This window comes from Patagioenas fasciata, chromosome 15 (assembly GCF_037038585.1).
Source record: "Patagioenas fasciata isolate bPatFas1 chromosome 15, bPatFas1.hap1, whole genome shotgun sequence".
In the NCBI taxonomy this organism is placed as follows: domain Eukaryota; kingdom Metazoa; phylum Chordata; class Aves; order Columbiformes; family Columbidae; genus Patagioenas; species Patagioenas fasciata.
This window is the reverse complement of record NC_092534.1, coordinates 9949023-9969477: the sequence shown is the minus strand read 5'-3', so window position 1 is coordinate 9969477 and position 20455 is coordinate 9949023. Positions and strand designations below refer to the sequence as shown.

The 20455-nt window shown below is 43.6% G+C and overlaps 2 protein-coding genes across 8 annotated transcripts in view; one reads left to right on the top strand and one right to left on the bottom strand.

Moving 5' to 3' along the window:
• The window catches only part of LYRM1 (LYR motif containing 1), a 12044-nt gene extending 11650 nt beyond the window's left edge, over positions 1-394 (bottom strand). For 3 of the 4 annotated variants that reach the window (XR_011741491.1, XM_065850741.2, XM_065850742.2), the window contains exon 1: positions 180-299. The gene's annotated coding sequence lies outside the window, so the exon portion shown is untranslated. The other variant, XM_065850743.2, reaches the window with a different exon arrangement.
• Positions 167-20455, top strand: DCUN1D3 (defective in cullin neddylation 1 domain containing 3). Of its 4 annotated transcripts, XM_065850737.2 has the most exons (6): positions 181-420; positions 8379-8567; positions 10974-11049; positions 12859-13113; positions 15803-16335; positions 18178-20455. In XM_065850737.2, the coding sequence occupies exons 5-6, from the start codon at positions 15905-15907 to the stop codon at positions 18659-18661; spliced, it is 915 nt and encodes a 304-aa protein (XP_065706809.1). In that variant the 5' UTR covers positions 181-420; positions 8379-8567; positions 10974-11049; positions 12859-13113; positions 15803-15904; the 3' UTR covers positions 18662-20455. The 4 variants fall into 4 exon arrangements, with proteins under 4 accessions (XP_065706811.1, XP_065706809.1, XP_065706812.1 ...); XM_065850739.2 differs by lacking the exon at positions 12859-13113 and having other exon boundaries at positions 167-420; XM_065850738.2 differs by lacking the exon at positions 8379-8567 and having other exon boundaries at positions 350-420.

Here is a 20455-nt window from a genome sequence, read left to right as displayed (position 1 = left end):
CGCTGCAAACGCGGGCGCCCTTCTGCCCCCTAGTGGCCGAGACGGTACTGCCCCCCGCAGCCGGACGGAACCAAGGCGTGAAGCGGAGGGGGTTGGCCTAACCCGCAAACTTCCAGCCTCTCCCCTTCTCTGTCTTCCCCGCGTGTCGGCTTGCCCGCTCTCCACCCCCCTCGCTTTACCTTCGGGAAGAAACGCGCTGAGAACCCACTCCCCGCCTTCTCGCGGCGGTTCCGCCCCGCTGCGCCCCGTCCCCCCGATTCGGTGGGCGCAGGAGGTGGCGGCCCGTTGCCCTCTCGTGCCCTCACCGTGCGTGCGGCGTCGGGCACGTCGCTGTACGTCAGGGCGCGGCGCCGCCGCCAGCTGACTGCTCACCCCCGGAAGTGATGCAGGAGGGGGAGCAGCCTCGCAGGAGCCGCGGAGGTGAGTGAATTGGACCGTGTCTCTTCCCGTCCGCGCCGGGCTGCGGGTGGGGGACGGCGGCGGGACCGGCTCGGGGCTCGGCCGGGACGGCGGCGCGGGCTGCGGGGCCCGGCCGGTGGGCTCGGCGGTGGCGGGGACCGCCACTCTGTCCCTCAGCCCCGCCAGGGCCGGTTGGGCGCTGGGGGCCCCGCGCCGCCGCCGTTGCCCCCTCACGGTGGGGGCTCGAGGAGCCGTTTACCGCGCGGCCCCTGGGGCTGGAACCGCCGGGACGGCCCGTCGGTCCCGACGTGCCCGGCCGGGAGCTGCAGCCTCCCCCTGTGCCGCGGGGCGGTCCCGGCCGGGGCTGTTCGGCCGGTGTGTGCCGGGTCTCGCCCCCCGCAGGCCGGTGCGGCCGCTCGGCCCCGCCCGCCCGGCGCCCCCCGGTGCCCCCGCAGCGGCGCTGACTCCTCCGGGGTGACTTTCCTTATTTTTTCATCTTGGTGTGTGCCGTCTGCAGGGTCCTAACACGTTTCTCGCCAAAGCAGCTCTGTGCAAGCAGCCCCACATCCCCCGGGCTGGGAGAGCAGCCGCCTCCTGCCCAGCACGGACACGCGTGGCACCAGGAGGAGTTCAGGGAAAAGACAGCGATTTATTTCCAAAATAGTTATTGCAATCTGAACATACCACCTTTGCACAGCCGCTTCTTACCTTAGCTTGTGCTCCCCCTCCTGAGTGTATTTACCCTTCCTGGGAAGCTGCCGTCACTCTTGTACTAATAAGCCACTCATAACAACTTAAATTGTAAGTCTCATTGTCAGTGTTTCACGCAGATAATGGTTGAAAGAATACACCTTTCCTATTAGAGCTGTGGTTGCTGGAAAGAATCATTGATTATCTTTTAAATAGTTAACAGTGCTGATACGCTGTCCTTCAAAATGTTACATTGATAACTGAACAGTCTGATGCCAAGTATCTGAATACAGCATTGATCCGCAGCTGGTAACTTTGTAAAAAATGGTAACATCTGCTGCATAATTTAAAGGGGTAATAGGTTAAATGCCCTGAAACAAGGGGTATAGCTGTACAATCAAAAAAGCACAGAACTGCCTTACCTTGCTGAAAATTAGACAGTCCGTGCTGGCGGTTGCAGTTGTGCTGCATGGTCTTTGGGAGAATGTCCGATCAAAAGACATCTTCTAAACACGTAATTATCTGTTTAAGAGCCTTTTTGTTAAACAGTTAATGTGTAACTACACTATTAGTGTTTTATTTGGGCTAGTGATCGGAAAAGAGAACGTCTGAGTAGTGTTGTTTCTCAAGCGCATCTGAAAGCTTATGATTGTTTCCCTGGTAAAAAAATAATTCTCTGAAAAAGAAAACTAGTCCTTTGTTTAAGATTGTGTGTGAAAGTAGAGAGATCTGACTTAATGTGCTTGTCAGTTCTGTAGATTGTCTTTAAAATCTTCCCCACACAGGTGTGTGTTAGTGGTCTGTGGAAAACCTTCATAGCCCTTTACATGAAAGGCAGCGCACAGTCTAACGCAAAGATTTTCTGCAGATCAGCAGAAAACAGAAGCTTGTGGTCTGTGTTGAATTAGTTCAGATTTGCCAAGTACAACTGGCTTTACAAACTTACTGTAAATATCAGCTCTTGTAATGATTTCTAAAAGTCTGATTATTTCCTAAGAGCAGGTTATATGCATGCATGAATTACTCTAATCCTTTTAAAAATCACAAAACTATTAATGGGGGAACTTACAGCTTTGGTACTACTTGGTTGCTCGTTGTGATGCTTTTGAAATTGCTTTAATCTTGAGACTAATAACCTGCAATATGATACATAATCTGCTCCTGGATCTTTAAGGCTGAGTTAGGTGTCTTTTCTGCAGTTTCTTGCTGTATTTTGGAGTTGAATGTTGTCAAGTTCATGGCAGATTCTGACAGATTTGTGTCAGTAGTTCTTATAATTTGTTGATCTTGGAAATTCATTTATAATTACATCTTGCTTCCATTTAGCATGGATTGGATTAAAAAAAGGTGATCAGATGAACTGAAGGAGTGGCTTTGAGAGGATACTAAGACCAGCTCTTTTGGAAGCCCTTCACTGATGTTAATTACAGTAGTGTGTATTGAGCAAGAGCAGCTGCCAGACAGTTTGACAGACTGGGACTTGTTCTGACCAATTTGCGTGTGGATGAGGAAGAGGCTTGGTTTGGTTCGGCTTCAGGAACAGGAAAAAAACCTGTGCGTTGTGTGTAGATGTATTGGAGCAGGGGAATATAGAGCAGATGAAAAGGGAGTGGAAGAATGGGGGGATAGACCTGACTCTTGTAAACTTGTGTTTCATCATGACAGGCAGAAAACAATGTAAAGGTGGTTTGGATATAAAGAAATACATAGTGTGAGTACCCCAGTACTGTCAGAACTGTCCTGCACTACAGTACTCGGGTTTCTTTAATGGTGCTGGAGAAGTGTTGATAAATTTAATTAAGAGCCTTGCAGCACTATAAAATCCACTGTGGTAGGGTTTTAGCACTTTGTAAGAACTCACAAAGTGCAGAAACAGTGTTATTGTTCCATTAGGCACATGGGTCTGTAGTAGGGAATGTAACAGGAAAACACTACTCTCAATCAGGAGACTGTAAAAATGAAGGCTTAGAGTGTTAGAAAAGCAGTCCTTTCTTTCATCCTCATTCTTAAAAATAAAGGAGGAGCTGAAGATCAGTAGACAGAATTCTTGGAGACTGAAAGAACAATCTATAAACACTTGAAAGTCTTGATAGTCACAAGAAGAGGGAACCCCCTTAACAGCCTTCATCAGAATTCCCCGACTGGGCTCCTTCTCTCCGCTGCTTCTCCCTAGGGGTCTGCATCTTATCTCCCTGACTTCCTTTCCTTTATTTGTCTCTGACTAATGCGCTTTGTCTTCTGGTTACTGGAAATCTAATAATTTTTCTTGTCTCTTCCCCCTTCCTCCTTTTAAAAATACTAGATTAAATGGCTGTAGTGTTTTGCAGATTGTCTGCTTTGGTGACATGGACTAATTGTATATTTTACTCCAAGTTATTCAGCAGTAATGACATAGTAACTTGACTCAAAACAATGGTAATTCTGTGGTAAATGTTCAGTGCAGATGTTGCCTTTTGGTGAAGAGCCACCTGCGATTTACCCCCTGTAAACATATGACATGAGTAAACTGTCTGTGCTAGTTTTCTTGGTGTCTTCTACACAGTAAGTTGGCCAAAGTGTGTCTTTTGAAATACTCAGCTGTCTCTCTCCCCTCTTTTGATTGACTCTAGTTTGAGTCAGGTAATTACAGATCTGAGTTGAAACTTTCCCAGGGAGTGATCAGCAAAGCCAGGACTTGCAGACGCGCTCCCGTCGTTCACTTGTACCTCAACTTCACCCTCTGCTGAGAAGGTTTGGTGGGGCTGCTCAGCTACTGGTAACTGGCTGTGGGTGAGCAAGTGTGAGGGCCCCAGGGGCGATGGGGTGGGCAAACCAAAGGGGAGCTCTGCTTTCCCTTGCAGGAATACCAGGATTCTTTATGATGACATAAGGAAGTTCTTCCTGTCTTGTGTGGCTCTGGTGTGACAGTTTGGTGATCTGCTTCTGATCTTGGTGTGAACCAGGACAGAGCAAACAGAAGAGAAAGTGAATTAAAGCCTCTTGCCTAGAAGATAATCTGAGGACTAACCCATTTAGACTTGTTATGTCTCCATTTTTTCCATGTGTCTTGAGAGGCAGATCTCCAGTCCAATCATCTGCATTTTGAAGGAGGCAGAAAATCTGGATTTTTGGTTATTTAATTGCGATGTTTTGTTACTAGAAGAGTGGTGGTTAGGTGACTACTTAGCTGTAAGTACTAAAGACCTCTTTCGCAGAAATAAGGATACTGTAGAGAAATCAACAAAAGCATAGGTGGTGAGATAGGATTCCAGTGAAGAGAATGAGTTGGTATAATCTGCCTCAGAATAGTTATAAATGCTGTTCTGTCTGTGGCATCTGTTTTGTGAAAGACAAAACTTACTTAGCAAAATGTGAGAATGCCGTTACTGACCTCCTGTCACAGTTTGTTATTCCCAGAAAGTCAGACTGCCAAAGATGGTATGACAGTCACAGTTATTTGTTGTCTCACTTTTCCTGTTCAGTGAACATGTTTTTTAAATCAAAAAGATTATGTGCTCCTGAAAAAAACAGCCTTATTTTTGCATCCACACAGCAGCAGAAAGTGACAGTTTTTAGTTCTTACTCTGAAATTTTGTAGTGTAACACAACTTTTCATTCTGCAACTTTGAAGCATTTAATGCCATCAGTCTTATCTTTTTTCTTTTAAAATTAAAAGGGAAGGAGAAAAATAATCTTAATGCCTATGATTATGGGTGGCGTGTGTAGCTTAGTAATAGACTCACAAACACAGATGTCCTAGAACTTGGCTTTGGTCGTATGCTGGCCGTTCAATATTTTCATTACATATGAGTCTGTACAGAAAGCCCCAGGTACTCTGGATCAGCACATAAATGGGCAGCCTGAAAGTGCCGAAGGTCTGACGTACACCAGCTTCAGACACGGTTACCTGTGCTTGGAGTTAGTGATTATGTCTTGTGAAGCACAGGGTACCTATGCAGCTTCTGTCTCTTGTGAGACATGGGACGCCAAGTGAAATCAGGGATCTGTGAAGACTTACTAACAAAACGTATGTGTTGGTTGAAGCTGCCACCAGATTTCTCAAGGAGAGCTGAGAGTCTTTGTTACAAGTGATGACCTAAGTTCAAGTACTTAAAGGAGCTGCTTTGAAGCTGTTGATATGGTTAACACGTAAATACTGCAGCATCCCTTGTACAGGGAGGAGTGCTGGTGTCATTCACTGTGACAGGGAAGTCAGGACTCAAATCAGGAGAGAGAAGTGGGTCTCTGCAGGTGGCTTTGTGTATTTGCTGTTTTAAAAACTGCAGTCAGTTTAAAAATCCAAGCATATGTTCTTGAAGCACTTTCAGATGTCAGTCCCTTCACTTGGAACGATTCTTTGTGCATAACTTCAATGTGATTCCAGTATTTACGTGGTCAGCTGGTGATGAAGTTCCTACACAATGGCATGAAATGAGTGATTCTTTTGGCTGGCAGCCTGAAAACTCTGTTACACTTACCGAGATGGCTGGTGGGTCTTCTGTAGATGGCTTGTGAGCATCTGCTGCCAAGAGTGATCTTATGAGGTGGTCTGGCTCTTGTCTTGTCCCTTTGCTGCCCTGCCAGGCAGCTGTATGGGTCACAGTTCTCATAGCTGCTTTGTGCTGGAGGTGGGACACTGGTAACAGAGCTGCTGGAAAGACTTCTTTTTGTGTAATTGGCGTGTTTTCTTCATTGTTGACAGCAGTAAGAAATATATTCACTTACTGCAATTAGTTTAAAGCGTACCTGGTTATTATTACAGGAATCACTTGATATCTACCTGAATTATATTCGGCTGAATGTAATGGATGAAGGTGCCTCAGTTGCCTCGAGGTGAAGTCTGCTAGCTGAACGCAGAGCGAAAGAAAGCCTGTGCACACTTAGCTCGCTTTAAAAGTAAATATTTTTTTTCCATTGCAGAGTGGATTGTAGACTGAGGTGGTTTTTCAAAGTTATTTTGGTTTGGCTACAGGATAGTTGCAGTTTTCCATAGATTAATTTAGGGAATTGACTGGGGTGCAGTAAGGCACGTATTTGTCACACAACTACTTTCAGATGCTTACAGTGGGTTCTGTCTGTGTCACATATCTGAGGGTCGTGATTTCTGTGGTCCCATAATTTGCAGTTTTGCTGCAGAGATGTGAACTGACTGTGTCTGAACACAGAGTAGCTATTCCCCTGGTGTGTGCTGCTTTAATTATTCATAATACATACCAAAGTGCTAAAGGTCTGTCGTGCTGGGCAGAAGTTACAGTGTACCCTGGAAAAATACTGAAGGATTATTCTTTTACAACCCTTTGCATATGACAGGGCAAAAACCCACAAACCCTCATCAGATGATGGTTTGATTTGTTTCTAAGTGGTGGACCTTGAGAGTTGTGTGGCCTTTGACAGGGATCTTGGGGTTTTTGAAGGTGGTAGCTTCAAACTCATCCAGGGTTTGAGTTATGTGTAGCAAAATAAACGAGTTTGTTCATGTCTAAGTATGTGTGAGATCAGGAATCGGATGGAATCTGGTTGCAGTTCTGGTTTTGGCTTTGCTGAAAACTGATGGCGTGATCTTGAACAGCCACATCATTTGGCTGTGCTGATTTCCCCTCTGCCTGCTGTCTTGCTCATGGCCTAAATAGGCTTCTCAAAACAAGTACTGCTGCTGAGTGAATTAGTTCATTAATTTATTTACATTACAGAAGCACCTGAAGGCACCCTGCTAAGATTATGTGCTATTTAGCTAACCGGACTTGGGTTTGCTCTGTGAAAATACGATAATCATAACAAATCATTCCACCCACCTAATAAAGTAGAATGAAACACATAATAGGAAAGGATTTAAAACCTTTTAATGGGGCCAAGTGGAAAAACAATGAGAAGTAATTGGTAAAAAAGGTATTGTGTGGTTAGAGTGTGAAAGAAAGGGTGGGATTCAAGGATGCATGTGTGTCTGCTGAAAAAGCTGCTTGAGGAATGTGTCTTGCGTGAGAAAAAGTAAGGTGCCCTTAGTCTCTCCCTATTTTTCACATTAAGCTAACCTAGTATAGTTAACAGCACACCGTGAAGTACAGATCTGAAACATCTATTCCATTTTTTCTTAAGATTGGTTGTTGGAGTTTGAACATGAAATGTGGTGTCACATCCTGTGTCCTAATAGGCTGTTCTTCAGGAGTGCAGAATGGAGCTTTCTTCTGCCAGTCTTGAACGGAAAAATCTCCCTTGACGCTCCAGCCCTGGACTTGAAGCGGCAGCACGGCACACGGAGCCGCGGTTGTTTGTTAAGGGATTTTTGCCTCCTTCCTGGCGACTGTGGGGCTTCTTTTAGGAAGAGGTTGAGTGATAGCTTTGGTTCTTGGCACTGAGAGTTGGCCCAGAATTATGGGCTGTAGATATGATGAAGCCATTTCTGATTGTATTGTTACTTGGAATTTTTTTGAAGATATTTTTGTACCTGCCTCTCTCTTCCCTTCCAGACTAATTAAGCTTTTCCAGTATGGTGTTTCTCAAAGAAGTCCATATCTCATTTGAAAAAATATTCAGACTCCACCACATGTGTTGTCTGGCTTGGTTTTCCTATTGACTACTGTTCAGCCTTCTGCCAAGGGCCAGCCGAAACTCTGCAGGGTCCCTTTTCATGCATCTATGTAACTGGCTTCTGCTCTGAAACCAGTGTGTTCGGTAGAGACAAACTCTACCCAGTTTGATCAGATTTCTAAATCCAGTTTGTTTCCAAAGCTTAAAGCAAGGTTAATCAGAAGTAGTTTGTTATCATGGTTTGGAACAGATTCACGAAGTTCACCTCTGTGTGCCCCCGAAATCAGAACCTGGCTGTAGTTCATTGAAAGGTGCTTGAACTGCAGGAAGCCTGACAAACTAATAATTCATTTTAACTAATTGCGGCAGCACTTTCCTGCTCTTACACTTCCTCTTCAGTAAGTTTGCATAAAGGTGTTTGTGCAGCAGAGGTGTGGAGCAGATCTGTGTGGCCGATGGGTGCTGCCACGGCGCTTGGTTAGGGACGTGGTGAGGTGTCTTTTGGGCTAATGAAAGCCCGTAATGTGCCTGTTGTGCTGGGTCAGAGTGCTTTTGCCGAGAAAGTTTCGTTGCAAGTTACGACTTGAAATAAGGAGTTTCTGTAATGTGATGGCATTGCTGACCGACGCTTTGTTAATGCTTTAACACTTACGCACCAAGTGCTTTGCTGCTGTAGTGTGAAACTCTTAACTGCACAGTAACATCTTCCAGGCGCAGAGTTGATCTTCTCAATTTCTGCCTGGTGAAGAGGGAAATGCCACTAATTTTTCACTGATTCCCCACAGAAAAGCAAAGAAAGTTGCCTTTTTGTGAGAACACTTTCAGCCTTTACCCCTGGAAAAGCTGCTGCTGAGGAGTGTCAAGGGTGAGAGGCTTTGGTGCTGCCGTGTTCTGCAGCGTGATCCTCCGCGCCCCAGCACCCGGGAGAGCCAGAGTCACAGCGGGGAGTTGTACACAGGTGCAGAAAGAGGCAGGTGAGCAAAACAAAGGTCTCCATAACCCAGAGGGTTCATGCTGCTTGTTTATTTCCCCAGTGGACTGCTGAGGAGGATCACTAACGAGGGATGCAGGCTGTTTTCTGAGTTACTGTAGCGTGATGCTCCTCCTGCACCAGCCAGGGGGATGCTTGGTGATCACAGCGCACGGCTGTACCTTGCAACCCTGACCCAAGGACTGAATTAAAACCTGTGCCACGGGAGTGTCGACGCTTCTTTCCGCCCCCGCCGCAGTCACCTTGCGTGATTTAGGGTGAAGTCATTGACAACGCATTGCTGTGCTATGATACCCTTTAAACACAGGCTTGAAGAGCTTGTTTTTTTTAACTGCTAACTCATAGTAACTTTTTATTCCACATCCCGTAATTGTGTTCTTGCAGAAGTTTACACTTGCTGCTTCATTAAAAATTAAATAAGGTGAAATGGGCAACTTGGTGGAATAAAAGTAGTAAAAATGAGGGAAGAATTGTAGCTGGTGGTTCTAACAGGTGTTAACATTTCTGGCTTCTGACTCCAGACTCTGTGTGTGTACAGGTCAGCCAATGTGGAAACTACATCAAACAACCTGAAAAAGTTTGGCTTTTGCTTGGTAGGGCTGAACTCCATCAGATTCACCTTCTTTTGAACTTGAAATAAGTGTTTGCTTCCAGTAGATGCTGTAGTCAATTGGAAATGTAGATTGGGTGGGTCATAGATTTCTTCCAAAGAAATACAGATTTGTTTGTAAAGTAGGTAGTTTGTTGCCTAAAGCTGCCACGACAAGGTTTTTTAAAATGTGAAGTGTAAGATGTTTCCTCTTCTCTAGTTAAGCAGGCTCCTGGGGGAACAAGGCTGCACAGCGCCCTGTGTCTCCCCCATCTCTTCTTTCCTCACCCAATGATATATAAAAGGAATTACTTAGTTGCAGGAGGCTGAAAGAAATTAACATAGAAGTGCCAGATGTTACATTTTCTTAAATTCTTGGAATTCATGGGATGCTCTGGTCAAACAGAAAGAAATCCAAGCTAGTACTTGCACCACAAGAGAGGCAGGAGCTCCTCTGTTCCCGGACGCCTTTGAGCTGGTTGGTGGCTCCGCATTGGCACAGGGTGGCCCTTTCAGCACAAGCGTACGCTAAAAGAGCTGCGAGGCTCCTGTGGAGGGCAAAAGGGTGGTTGGTTGTGTGGAGGATGAGGTTTGGAAGTGAAGATATAAGTGCAGAGTGAAGTAGGCTTTTTGGACTATGCATCTCAAAAGTAAACACCTAAAAATGGTTCAGCAGAGATATGGTTTTGCTCAGTCTGTGTGTATTACAGGTGAAAATACCACTGCACAGCTTCAGGGGTTTTGAAGCGTTTTGGATGCCCATTTCCCTGGGCTTTTAAAGGCTTTTTGAAAAAATTTGATCTGACCTGGGTTTTATTTGTTGATCAAATTTGCCGTAATCCACATGTAATACTCAAGTCTGGGGAATAGTCAACTTATGTGGAGATTGGCATGTGCAATAAGAACGTGTTTCATGATTGCCCTTCTACATCCCTTCCCTGGTTTCTGCTGAAGCAAGCACTGAACAAGCTAATGTTCCTACTTGTTTCCTAAGAAGTAGGTCTTGTGTAAAAAGTACGTATGCAGAAAAGCAGCTTTTGATCACCTGTCCGTTCCCTCGGTGTAGTAAGAGATGTAAAACCAGGGTGTTTTCATGGTTTTTGTTAGTATGGTAGAGCAGAGCAGCTTTGCCAGAACTGTTTTGTTTTGGTTTTTTGATCAGGTGCAAATGGAGGTGTTGACTACGTGCTGCAGTTGTAGCTCTTACTACACAAACCAGACATACCTTTGTCTGTCATTTTCTCTTCAGAGCTTCGTAGTTATATAGCAGAGCTGGGAATTTAAGAGAAGTGAAGTTGAGTCAGCTCAACTGAACATGGGAAAACAAACACGGAAAAGAATGTGCTAGAGAATGAAAAAAGAGAATTACTTTCTAGACCTAAATTATGCTTTGCTAGGTAGCAACTGTGACATTCACAGATTAAACAGCCGCTCAGCTAACATGCATTGACAATGGTAGTATGTCCCCTCTTTTGCTTTGAGTGCATGAAATGAGGAATTAACTTTCCCATGCTGAAAGACATAAAAGTATCTAGAAGTGTGTGTTTACTCCTAACAAATGTTTGAACTTGTTTGTTGCATTCAGTACTTGATCTATGCTTTATATGGCAATGCAGAGTTAATGGTGTTAATGCTACTTTGTAAGTTAAAAAGTGAAGTGTTTTTATAAAATGTCTCAACAGATTGATTTTGACTATGTATTTTGTTAATTGTGTAGTTGCTTCTGAGCAATTTGGTGCATTTTATCGTTTTCATAGCCTCTTCTAAATGTAACGATTTCTGTGGTATTTCATCTTACAGCATTCCATGTGGAACCCAGGGAGTCTGAAGGAGGCCGTGAAGCCAGTGGAATGATTCCCTGTGTAGCTGAAACTATGTAAGTATCAGATGTTTGCTTACAAGGTCACTTGCCCAGCATCAACTGTTAGAGCAGTGATTGCTTCTGGTTCAGCAGTCGCAGTGATCCGCTCGTGCCTGCCTAGTGCAAAGCTCTCTGGATCTGTTCAGAGTGGGAAAAAGGTGGGGCAGCCATGGTACTGTTCCCTCCTCTCAGCTATTTTTGAAGTCATGCATCCCTGTCCACTAAAAGTAGATAAGGCATAGTGAAATTCTAAAATTCTTACAAGCTATGCTCAAGTGTTTGCAAAAAAGTTGAGGCTTCATTAAGCTCTGGCAGTGTTGTCTTTGCCTTGGCTAGTGAGCTGCTACTTGGGAAGGGATTTAATGGTTGGCTGAGCTGTATCCCCTTTTGTTATCAGATTTCTTAAATTTGTCTTTGAGGTGTTCTTGAATGTATGGAGGGTTATTTTCCTCTTCTCTCTTGATACTTTCTGCATTTTGAAATTCATTGTAAATACCTTCTGATGCAACACTTTATTAAACAGGATAATGCTTGGCTGTGTTTTGTTATTCTCTGGTCATATCCAATAATTTCTATTACTACAATGAAATCAGTCATTAAGGAAAAATACAGGGTTACTTAAGTATCTCCTTTGCATCTTTTCTCCTCCTGCCAGCTCTTCCCCACTGCAGAGTTTTCAGTTGTGCCATGGTGTGCCTGTATGACAGAAAATTATTACTGAGTCACTTTCTTGTTTGGCTCCCTTCAAATCTCGGCTTATGTGTGATCTGCCACTTGAAAATGGAGAAAACCTACTTTATTTACAGCACCTAAAAAAAAAAGGCTAAAACCTCCCCCAAAACAAAACAGAAAGCCCCATCCGGCACTAGCAAGGTCTTTCCGATCTTCTTTAGGTTTTCCGTTCATTGCATTGAGCATTATGACTCTACACGTCCTTTGTTCTTCGGGGGTGGCTTTCCTGTAACTGGCGTTATTCACCAGCACTAGTTGTCCTGTTGTTTCCAGTTGCTTTCTCCCTTCTAGAATGGAGCAGAGAACATCACCGTCAGCCTCTGCTTTGCAGTTGCTGTTGTGTGGAAGGTGGCCTCATGGGCATCTTGGTGATTCATATTTACTGTAGATTATTGCTCAATTCTTGTCTGAGTAATCAGACTTCTCTGGGAGTACAGCATCTTGTGGTGCGGAGAACGTTCCAACCTTAGCCCTAAATTTTGATCTTTTGTAGTAGAATGGCAAAACCAGTGGTCAACGTGGCCTTCTGTGTCTCGCTGTTACATTGGACAAGCCTGTTAAAATAATTTTGCTCTTGGGAATTGGTGCTTTGCCACTGATTCAGTACAACCTTTGGGTGGGCAAGAACTTTATACTTGTAGTTCCCTATAAGCAGGGAGAAATCTTTCTGTGCATCCTTGTGCTCACTTAGCTGAAATCGGCACAACGTGACACGTGCTTTGCCCCACAGTTCAGTGAGTAGCTCTGCTCGCTTTCCTGAGTGTGCGTGTTCACACACCGCCAACACTGAGTTCAGTGCAGCTCCTGGTGCTGCAATTGGATCCTCTTTCCAGCCTTCCCTAACAAAAGGACTGAGTTCTCCCACTTGTTTCTATCTCCTTCCGAGGCTCTTGTTCCTCTCATGCCTTGAAACCTGAGTCATGTAGGAAGCGGAGGTGACTGGTAAGTGAAGTGGATCCAGCACAGTGAAGGCGTTTTATAAAAGGGTAACTGATGGAGCGCCAAAAGGCTTGTCTTTTATAAAACCAGATACATCCCCAGCCTGCCAGCGGATGCAGTCTGACTTTTCTTTATCTTTTTTTTTTTTTTCAGGCTGGTTTTGCTATTTTTGGGGTAGAATGCTTCAAAGTATCTGGCACGGGGCATCAAGTTTCACATACTAGAAAAGCGAGGAACTGCAGCAACTGTACTTCAGTATCTTCTTGTGGTTGTTCCGGAGGAGTAGGATTGTGCTCTGAGAAGCCCCTCGGCAGGCAGAAGGAAGAACTCCGATGTGCAGGGAAGGGCCGTGCTGGCAGAGCCCAGGCAGCAGCGGTTGGGGAGCAGCCGTCAGCCCCGTGTAGGCAGGTGGGTCAGCGCACGGGAAGGTGTGTGTTGGAGGGGTGTGTGGCGGGGCCGGGGTCAACTTCCACTCTGGGTGAGTGTCACTGTGCTCTCCAGGGGACACCTCCTCACATACAGGTGTTTAATCATGTTGGCGGACCTTCCCTCCCTGGTATAATGCTGACTTTTCATAACAGCGAATGACAGCAGACCCCCTCTGTTTCATCATACTGATGATGTCACTGGGAAGACTATAGAATATTAGATTGTTATCATCACTGATATAAACCGTTGCTTAGGAAGCAAGACAACATGAATCACTCCTGTGGGGAAAATTTATGGACAGATTATGTAAGTTAGTCTTGCAAACTTTTTTTTTTTTAACTTAAAACTTGGATTCCTGAAGTGAATTGGACTCATCTCTGTCCATTGTGCTGTGCGTGATCTGAGTATTGCCACCTACTTTAGAGGAAAGTACCATTCACTAATAGGCAACTATTCTTTAACCAGCTCACAGGGAAAAGCTGTTCCGAATCCCCAACAGCTGATAGTTGCTGTTATGTGTTTGGGCAGAAAGTTTTATAAACTAGCTAGACTCTACTTTAAACTATAATACTAGTTTTTATGCAGGATTTTTTTTTCTGTTCCTTTACTTGCATGCTTCTCTCTAAAGCAAAACTTGGCCGAAGTAGCACAAACTGCTTTTGAGAAACTGATGGAAGAACAAGAATTAGTGTAGACTGAGCTTTTTGAATGCTGATGAGTTTAAAGGTGGGGGGGAGGAGGAATAGGAAGGCTGGTATCTCGAAGTTAATCACTAAGCAGTAATTTACACTGCCTAATAATATCCTGTTTGTTTTGGTGTAATGAAGAAATGACTGGTGTAGGCTAGAGAAGACGAGGTGGCTCGGATGCAGGGCAGCACAGGCACCAGTGCCAGGCTCTGCTCTGCAATTCAGAGAGAGCTGTGAAATACTAAGGAACAGAGCAATTGTCTTTTGGGATGTTTATGTGGAAATGCATATTTTAATGAATCCTTTAAAATACAAATGAATAAGGAATTATTCTTGAATGCATTAATTGAACATTAGCTGTCTATAATAAAGTTCATCTTTAAAGCAGATGTTTGTTCCTTCTGCTGCTTAAAAATAGGTTTTTGTTAATTTTGTTTGTGGGTTATAGGCTAAAGAAAAAGGGCTGGGGAGGGGAAGGGATGCCAGGTAGTTGAAACCAGCATTTTGTCTATTGTGGTGTAGTAGCAAAAAGATTTATTTTGGTTTTTTTCCCCCCTCATGAAGCTGCACATGTGCTGTTTTGCCAAACCAGGTATAATGGCTGAGAGAAGATTTGTGTTTGTAATACTGATTTCTGTTCAATTCATCTGCACTTGGTGCTGCTGTTCCAAGTTGATTTACAGCTTAAAACAGGGGTCTGGTCTCAGAAGAGCTTTACCCAAGGAAGCGGACAGAAAAGCTGCCATGGCATCTATTTCATGTCTTCATTTTCAATTTTTATCTCTTTTCTTTCTTGTTCTAGTTCTGTAACCTGGAAACAGTAAACAAAGACAAGGCAAACATAATTTTTATGTTTGAAGCTTTTGCCTAACTGACAGCAGAGATGAAATGCAAATAAGTGCTAAAGGAGGAATATGATAAGCAATTGCTTTCTCGGAGTTGATGTTTCTGGGAAATGGCCTGGCCACGGCGCGGGTGCATGCTGATAGGATAGTGTCAGAGTGTTAGTTTGGTTTTCATAGGGAAAATTTAAGAACCTTTTCTGTGGGTAAAATATCTTTTCCAAATAGGCAAGGCTTTAACATTGTGATTTATAAAAACAGAGTATTATGGAATAATGTTGGCATTTTAATTTGGATTTTTTAAAAAAGAAAACGGAACTGGAATGACTGCTTCTTATCTGCATGCGTGTCTGGCTGAAAATGTTCCATCAAAACAGCCCTTTCCTCCTGTCTGTCTGGTTACCTGGGGGAAGGAGCCCACTCGAAACAATGAATAACTCCTAAACTCCATCTTTCATGAAAAGTGCCCATTGCCTCCTTTCTGCAAATATGCTTGGTGTACGTTTTAAGAACAAAAATCTAGATTCCAAACTCTGTTTAAAAAAACCAAACCCACAACTACCTCCCCACCCCAAAAAAAAACAAGAACCAAAACCAACCAACCAAAACACACACACACAAAATAACACACACAACACCCGAAATCCCTGTAGCTCCTTTGCTGAAGGTTCAGTCTAAATCTAATGTTCAAGGCTCTGCCAAGTTGTGCCGTCAGTGTCCACGTCCCACCCCTGCTTTGTGTCAGTGTGTTATATTCTATATATAAAATGTGGGCATACTTTTAAAACCCATTTCCTTTAAAATATTTATGGGTTAGACTAGTCTGTCTTGATGAAGCCTGTACATGAATCAACTTCTTTGTAACCTATGTTACAGTAAGAATTTTAGGAATTTCCTTTATTAGGACCTGTTAGTATACTGCAGCCACTGAGTGAGCTGCATTGATTTCTAGGTAAAACAGCCTGGAATTGCCTGAAATTTATGGCATATGCCAACCTTCCGTACACTACTCCTTTTCAGTACGCAAAACTTAAATATCCTGAAGTCGGTCTCTTACTGGCAAATGTTATCCCACGTTTAATACTAACAATATTCTTTGTGGAGAAACGGCAATTTGACCCTGAAACTGTTTTTCAGGTTAGTGGACTGCTGCTAATGGCATGGTGAGATGTGTTGAAGAGCAGCTGCGAGGGTGTTGGATGGCAAGGGGGCTGCTCTAGAAACTGCGCTTGCAACATCATGGGCCAGTGTGTCACCAAGTGCAAGAATCCTTCTTCTACCCTCGGCAGCAAAAATGGGGAAAGGGAATCTGGCAGCAAGTCGCACAGTAAGAGAAGCGCAGTCCACAAAGACGACCATGGTTCAGCTTGCGGGAAGTCTTCAGGAGATATACTTGTGAATGGGACAAAGAAAACGGATGCCACTGTAGAGTCTAGTCAGCCTCCGACGTTTTCTGGAGATTCAAAGAAAGATTCTGTTTCCAGTGCGGAAGAATCTTCGCTCCAAAGGATTGGGGAGTTATTTAGGAGGTATAAGGATGAAAGGGAAGATGCCATACTGGAAGAAGGAATGGAACGATTTTGCAATGACCTCTGTGTTGATCCCACTGAATTTAAAGTGCTAGTTTTGGCTTGGAAATTCCAGGCTGCTACCATGTGCAAATTTACAAGGTTAGTTCTTGTAGAACTTGTAATTATTTTCATATGTTAAAGTATATCCTGTCATCTGTATGTTGGACAGACAACCTCATTAGCTTCACTTATTTCTTCTAACACTTGCTTGTGATCAGATTAATTCCAGCCACTGCAGAAGGTAAGCTTGGTATTGTCATCTTTTCACCTCCCCCTTACAGTGGGTTTCAGGAGCAAAAATGGTTTTTTGGACGTTATTCTGCTAGTGATGAACAGTGTAGTGAGAATCTGTAGACATTCATTTATTATTGATTTACCAAAAGTAGTTTTACTGTGTCCAGCCTTGTTTTGGTGATGAGATTGGACATTGAAATTAATCTTCACTTTAAAGTAATGGGATATTCCTTAGTAGTTGCTTTTAACTCTGTTATCATTCTGTGAAAGAATGACAGACTGATTCCTAAGAATTGTTCCTGCCCAACCAGTGTTAAATTTAATGTTGTTTTCCAAGAGTAATCCTGTTAAAGGATGGAGAGAGAAGGAAACACAAGGTTTTTGACACTGGTAGCTGTTCCATACTGGCTGACAAGTGATTGGTATTTAAAGTCCAGGTAGAAGCAAGTAAAGACTTCCTACAGGGACTGGCTGAGAGAGAAGCATTTTTTAAAATCTTCCGGTCTATCTAGAATTGGTTTGAGCAATGCTGCCTGTTTTCATTCAGCTAAGAACTTTCAAAATTACTTTGGTGTTCTGAGCCTTGAAGCAAGCCCCTGCTGTGCCCTGAACACAGCTTTTCCAGCATCTTCAGAGGCTTTGTGGGTGTCAGTCAAATGGATGAGTTACTCTGGAATGTACATGTGGATTTACTGGAGGCTGATGGTGCAGGTATTTGCTAACATGGTAAAGGAATCACAAGTAGTGTCTGATTCCACACAGCCACCACAAGTTTTATTAACATTGTTTTGATTTTCTTGGAAAGAGGGCAGATCTAGCAGTGAGAAATTACCATTGTTTAACAGCACGCTCCGTGGAGCGGGTGCTGATCCACTTCTTCCAGCAAGGAAAGCAACGTGGTTTTCCATTTTTTCTGAGAGCTGCCCCATCTCCTGCCTTCCCTCCAGCCCATCCTGTGCCAGAATCTCCTGAGTCTGATAAATATTGGCTGATTATAACGCTTGTTCATTAGCAATCAGAGCTAACCATCTACCCACTTGGCCAGATTATTAGTAGGCTAATTAGTACAGGACTGGTGCTTCGAGCAGTGTTATATGTTGCGTTGCAGCCTGTGCTGTGTGATGCCGTACGCTCTTCCACTCTCTTGGCGAGTGCCTTGCTGCCCATTGCTCTTGGCACCCTTTTTATTTTGTGGGCTGGAAGAGAGACCAAAAGCCACAGGCAAGGTCCCAGTGAAGTGCTGTGTCCTTGAGAACAGCTCGCGCAGGGCACGGCTGTTTAGGCATGGGCAATACTGAATCAAGGTGGTTTATATGTGGTGCTTCAGGGCATAAACATGGTGCTTTCAAATGTGTTTGGCATTTCTTCTGTGGTAAATTTTATGCATTTTTTAATGTGGAAGGCAGTGGATATGGCAGTATGGAGTAGTCAGAAAGCCAGACAGCAAAATCTCTTAGTAATGCTAACAGTGCTGGAGGAGATCTGAGTGGTGTCTGTGGTTCCACAAGCCATGAGACGTTTCTTTGGAACATCTCCCCTTCCAGTAGCTCCCTTTGCTGGGATCTCTGTGGCTCCTGCGCAGAGAACACACCTCGGCTTGTCCGGATAGCCCCCTTCCCATCGGCCTGGCTGAGCGGTGCTGGAATCGTTCCGCACGGGAGGTTGGTGGGAAGCGCTTGCACTAATTGCTCTTCTCTTGCTTACTAGGAAGGAGTTTTTTGAAGGCTGCAAAGCAATAAATGCGGACAGCATTGACGGCATTTGTGCAAGGTTCCCGAGCCTCCTAAATGAAGCCAAGCAGGAAGATAAATTCAAGGATCTCTATCGTTTCACCTTCCAGTTCGGCCTGGACTCTGAAGAAGGACAGAGGTCACTACATCGGGAAATAGCCATTGCCCTTTGGAAATTAGTCTTCACCCAAAACAAGCCTCCCATTTTGGACCAGTGGTTACACTTCCTAATCGAGAACCCCTCAGGAATCAAGGGAATCTCCCGGGACACGTGGAACATGTTTCTAAATTTTACTCAGGTGATTGGACCGGACCTTAGCAACTACAGCGAGGACGAGGCCTGGCCGAGTCTCTTTGATACCTTTGTGGAGTGGGAAATGGAGCGAAGGAAAAAGGAAGAGGAAACCAAATGTATTAAGTCTTCGGACACAGAGGGCCTGTGTGCAGAGGAACAGACTTAGCGGTGGGGAAGCAGCAGTGACAAAACCAACCTGTTGCCCTTCATGAAATGTAAACTCTGGATGTTTCTGGAAATTACTGAGGCTCCAGATTTTTCTACTTTACACCTTTTTCTGCCTTGTCTTTGAAAGGGCTCTAAAATGCTGTATCATGTTTTAGGCACTTTCTTAATTTTGGTTATTCCTTTTACTCTTGCCCTGAAATATTTGACCCTGGCTACACGTTAAGCGTTTTTGGGGTTTTTTTAAGACTTCAGATTAGTATAAGTAAGTCTGATATTTCTTGCACAATGTAGATCTTTTTAGTTAGGTTAAATTAACATTGCTAAATTATACAGTGCCAGATAAGTTTTTCATACTGCATCTGTCAGGGCAGGTCTGTACTGTGTGTAGTGCTGTTTACATTGTTGAAATTTTAGGCTGTAATAATTTTAAGGTTTTATACCGAGATGAACAGCAGTGTTAACTGTTAACTATAAATGCATTAATTCCCCCGGTAATACGGCTCTAAAAGACAACGTAAGCAACAGCTTTTTGTAATATGGCTAATTCCCATTTTAAGCTAACTTAAGAGTTAGGTGACTGAGTCCAGATCATTCCTTTTTTTGGAGTTTCAAACTAAATGTTGGGATTGTTTTATAAAATTACTGTACCTGTCAGTCAACTGAGTAGTAGATGGCGATTTGTATCTCAATCTCTTAGACATCACATAATAAAAGAGCAGTACTACCTCAGTTTTATTGAAAGTAGACTTCTTGATGGACTTCCATTTTCTCTGGAAGTTGTATTTTTGTGGTTACAGGAGAATATTTTTACTTGACTAAAAGAACCAAAGGTTCTGCTTCTTAAGTTTGCTAAATGTTGACAGAAGCAACACATACCCTAAGTCTTCAAGGAAAACTGTGGTATAATTCTGCTTTAATTTGTTTGATTTATACCTAAAGTATTATCTTACTTGTCTGGCAAGCACAGTACTTCTATGTAAGGAACTATCTTTTGCATTAATATTACAAACCAATTTTTTAAAACCTATGTTTAATTGCTAAATCGCAGTTAATACTCCACACTTTCTGGAGCAACAATATCGGCATCTGATGACAAAGTGAATTCTTAATGTGTTCTTAATGACAACAGTGTAGATGAGTCATTTTTAGACTGATTTGATAATATTTGGATAGGAGTCGATTTATTATTTTACAATGCCTGTATTGGGACTATTTGCCTGTTGAAACTGTTGTGACTTAAAGGGAGTTTTATTAACACTGGTTGAAACTTTTTTGGTTATTGATGCTACCTTTTTTAATTTTAGTATGTCAACTTTTTTATACCTTTTGGTAAAAGGGATGATTGCCAAGGCTTTCTACAGAGTTAAGTACTGGCTTAATGAATTCGATACACTTCCATGACCTTTTATTTCAGAGCTGCATTTCAGCATCATAAAACTGCTTCAATTAAAAAACCAAACCAAACCAAAAGAAAACCCTGGACAGTCATCCGTGGCATATGAAGGCTTTTGTGATAGAAGGGTTTTAAAGCTGGAGGGAAACAGAATGTAAGTGTTGAGCTTGTCAGTGGGTCCAGGACACTTTGCACATCTGCTGTGCCCAGAGGGGTCGGCAGAGGGGAGGTGGCTCTGCCCGAATCCGGCTGCTGGCTCTGCTGGTGTCCAGCCTATGCAATAGTTTGGGTCTGGGATCACAAACCACTAACAAAATGTGGGTATTCAAAACTGTTTAAAAACAAACCCAGAAGCCACAGATAGCATCTCTTTCATCTAATAAAAGAAGAGTTTGTCCA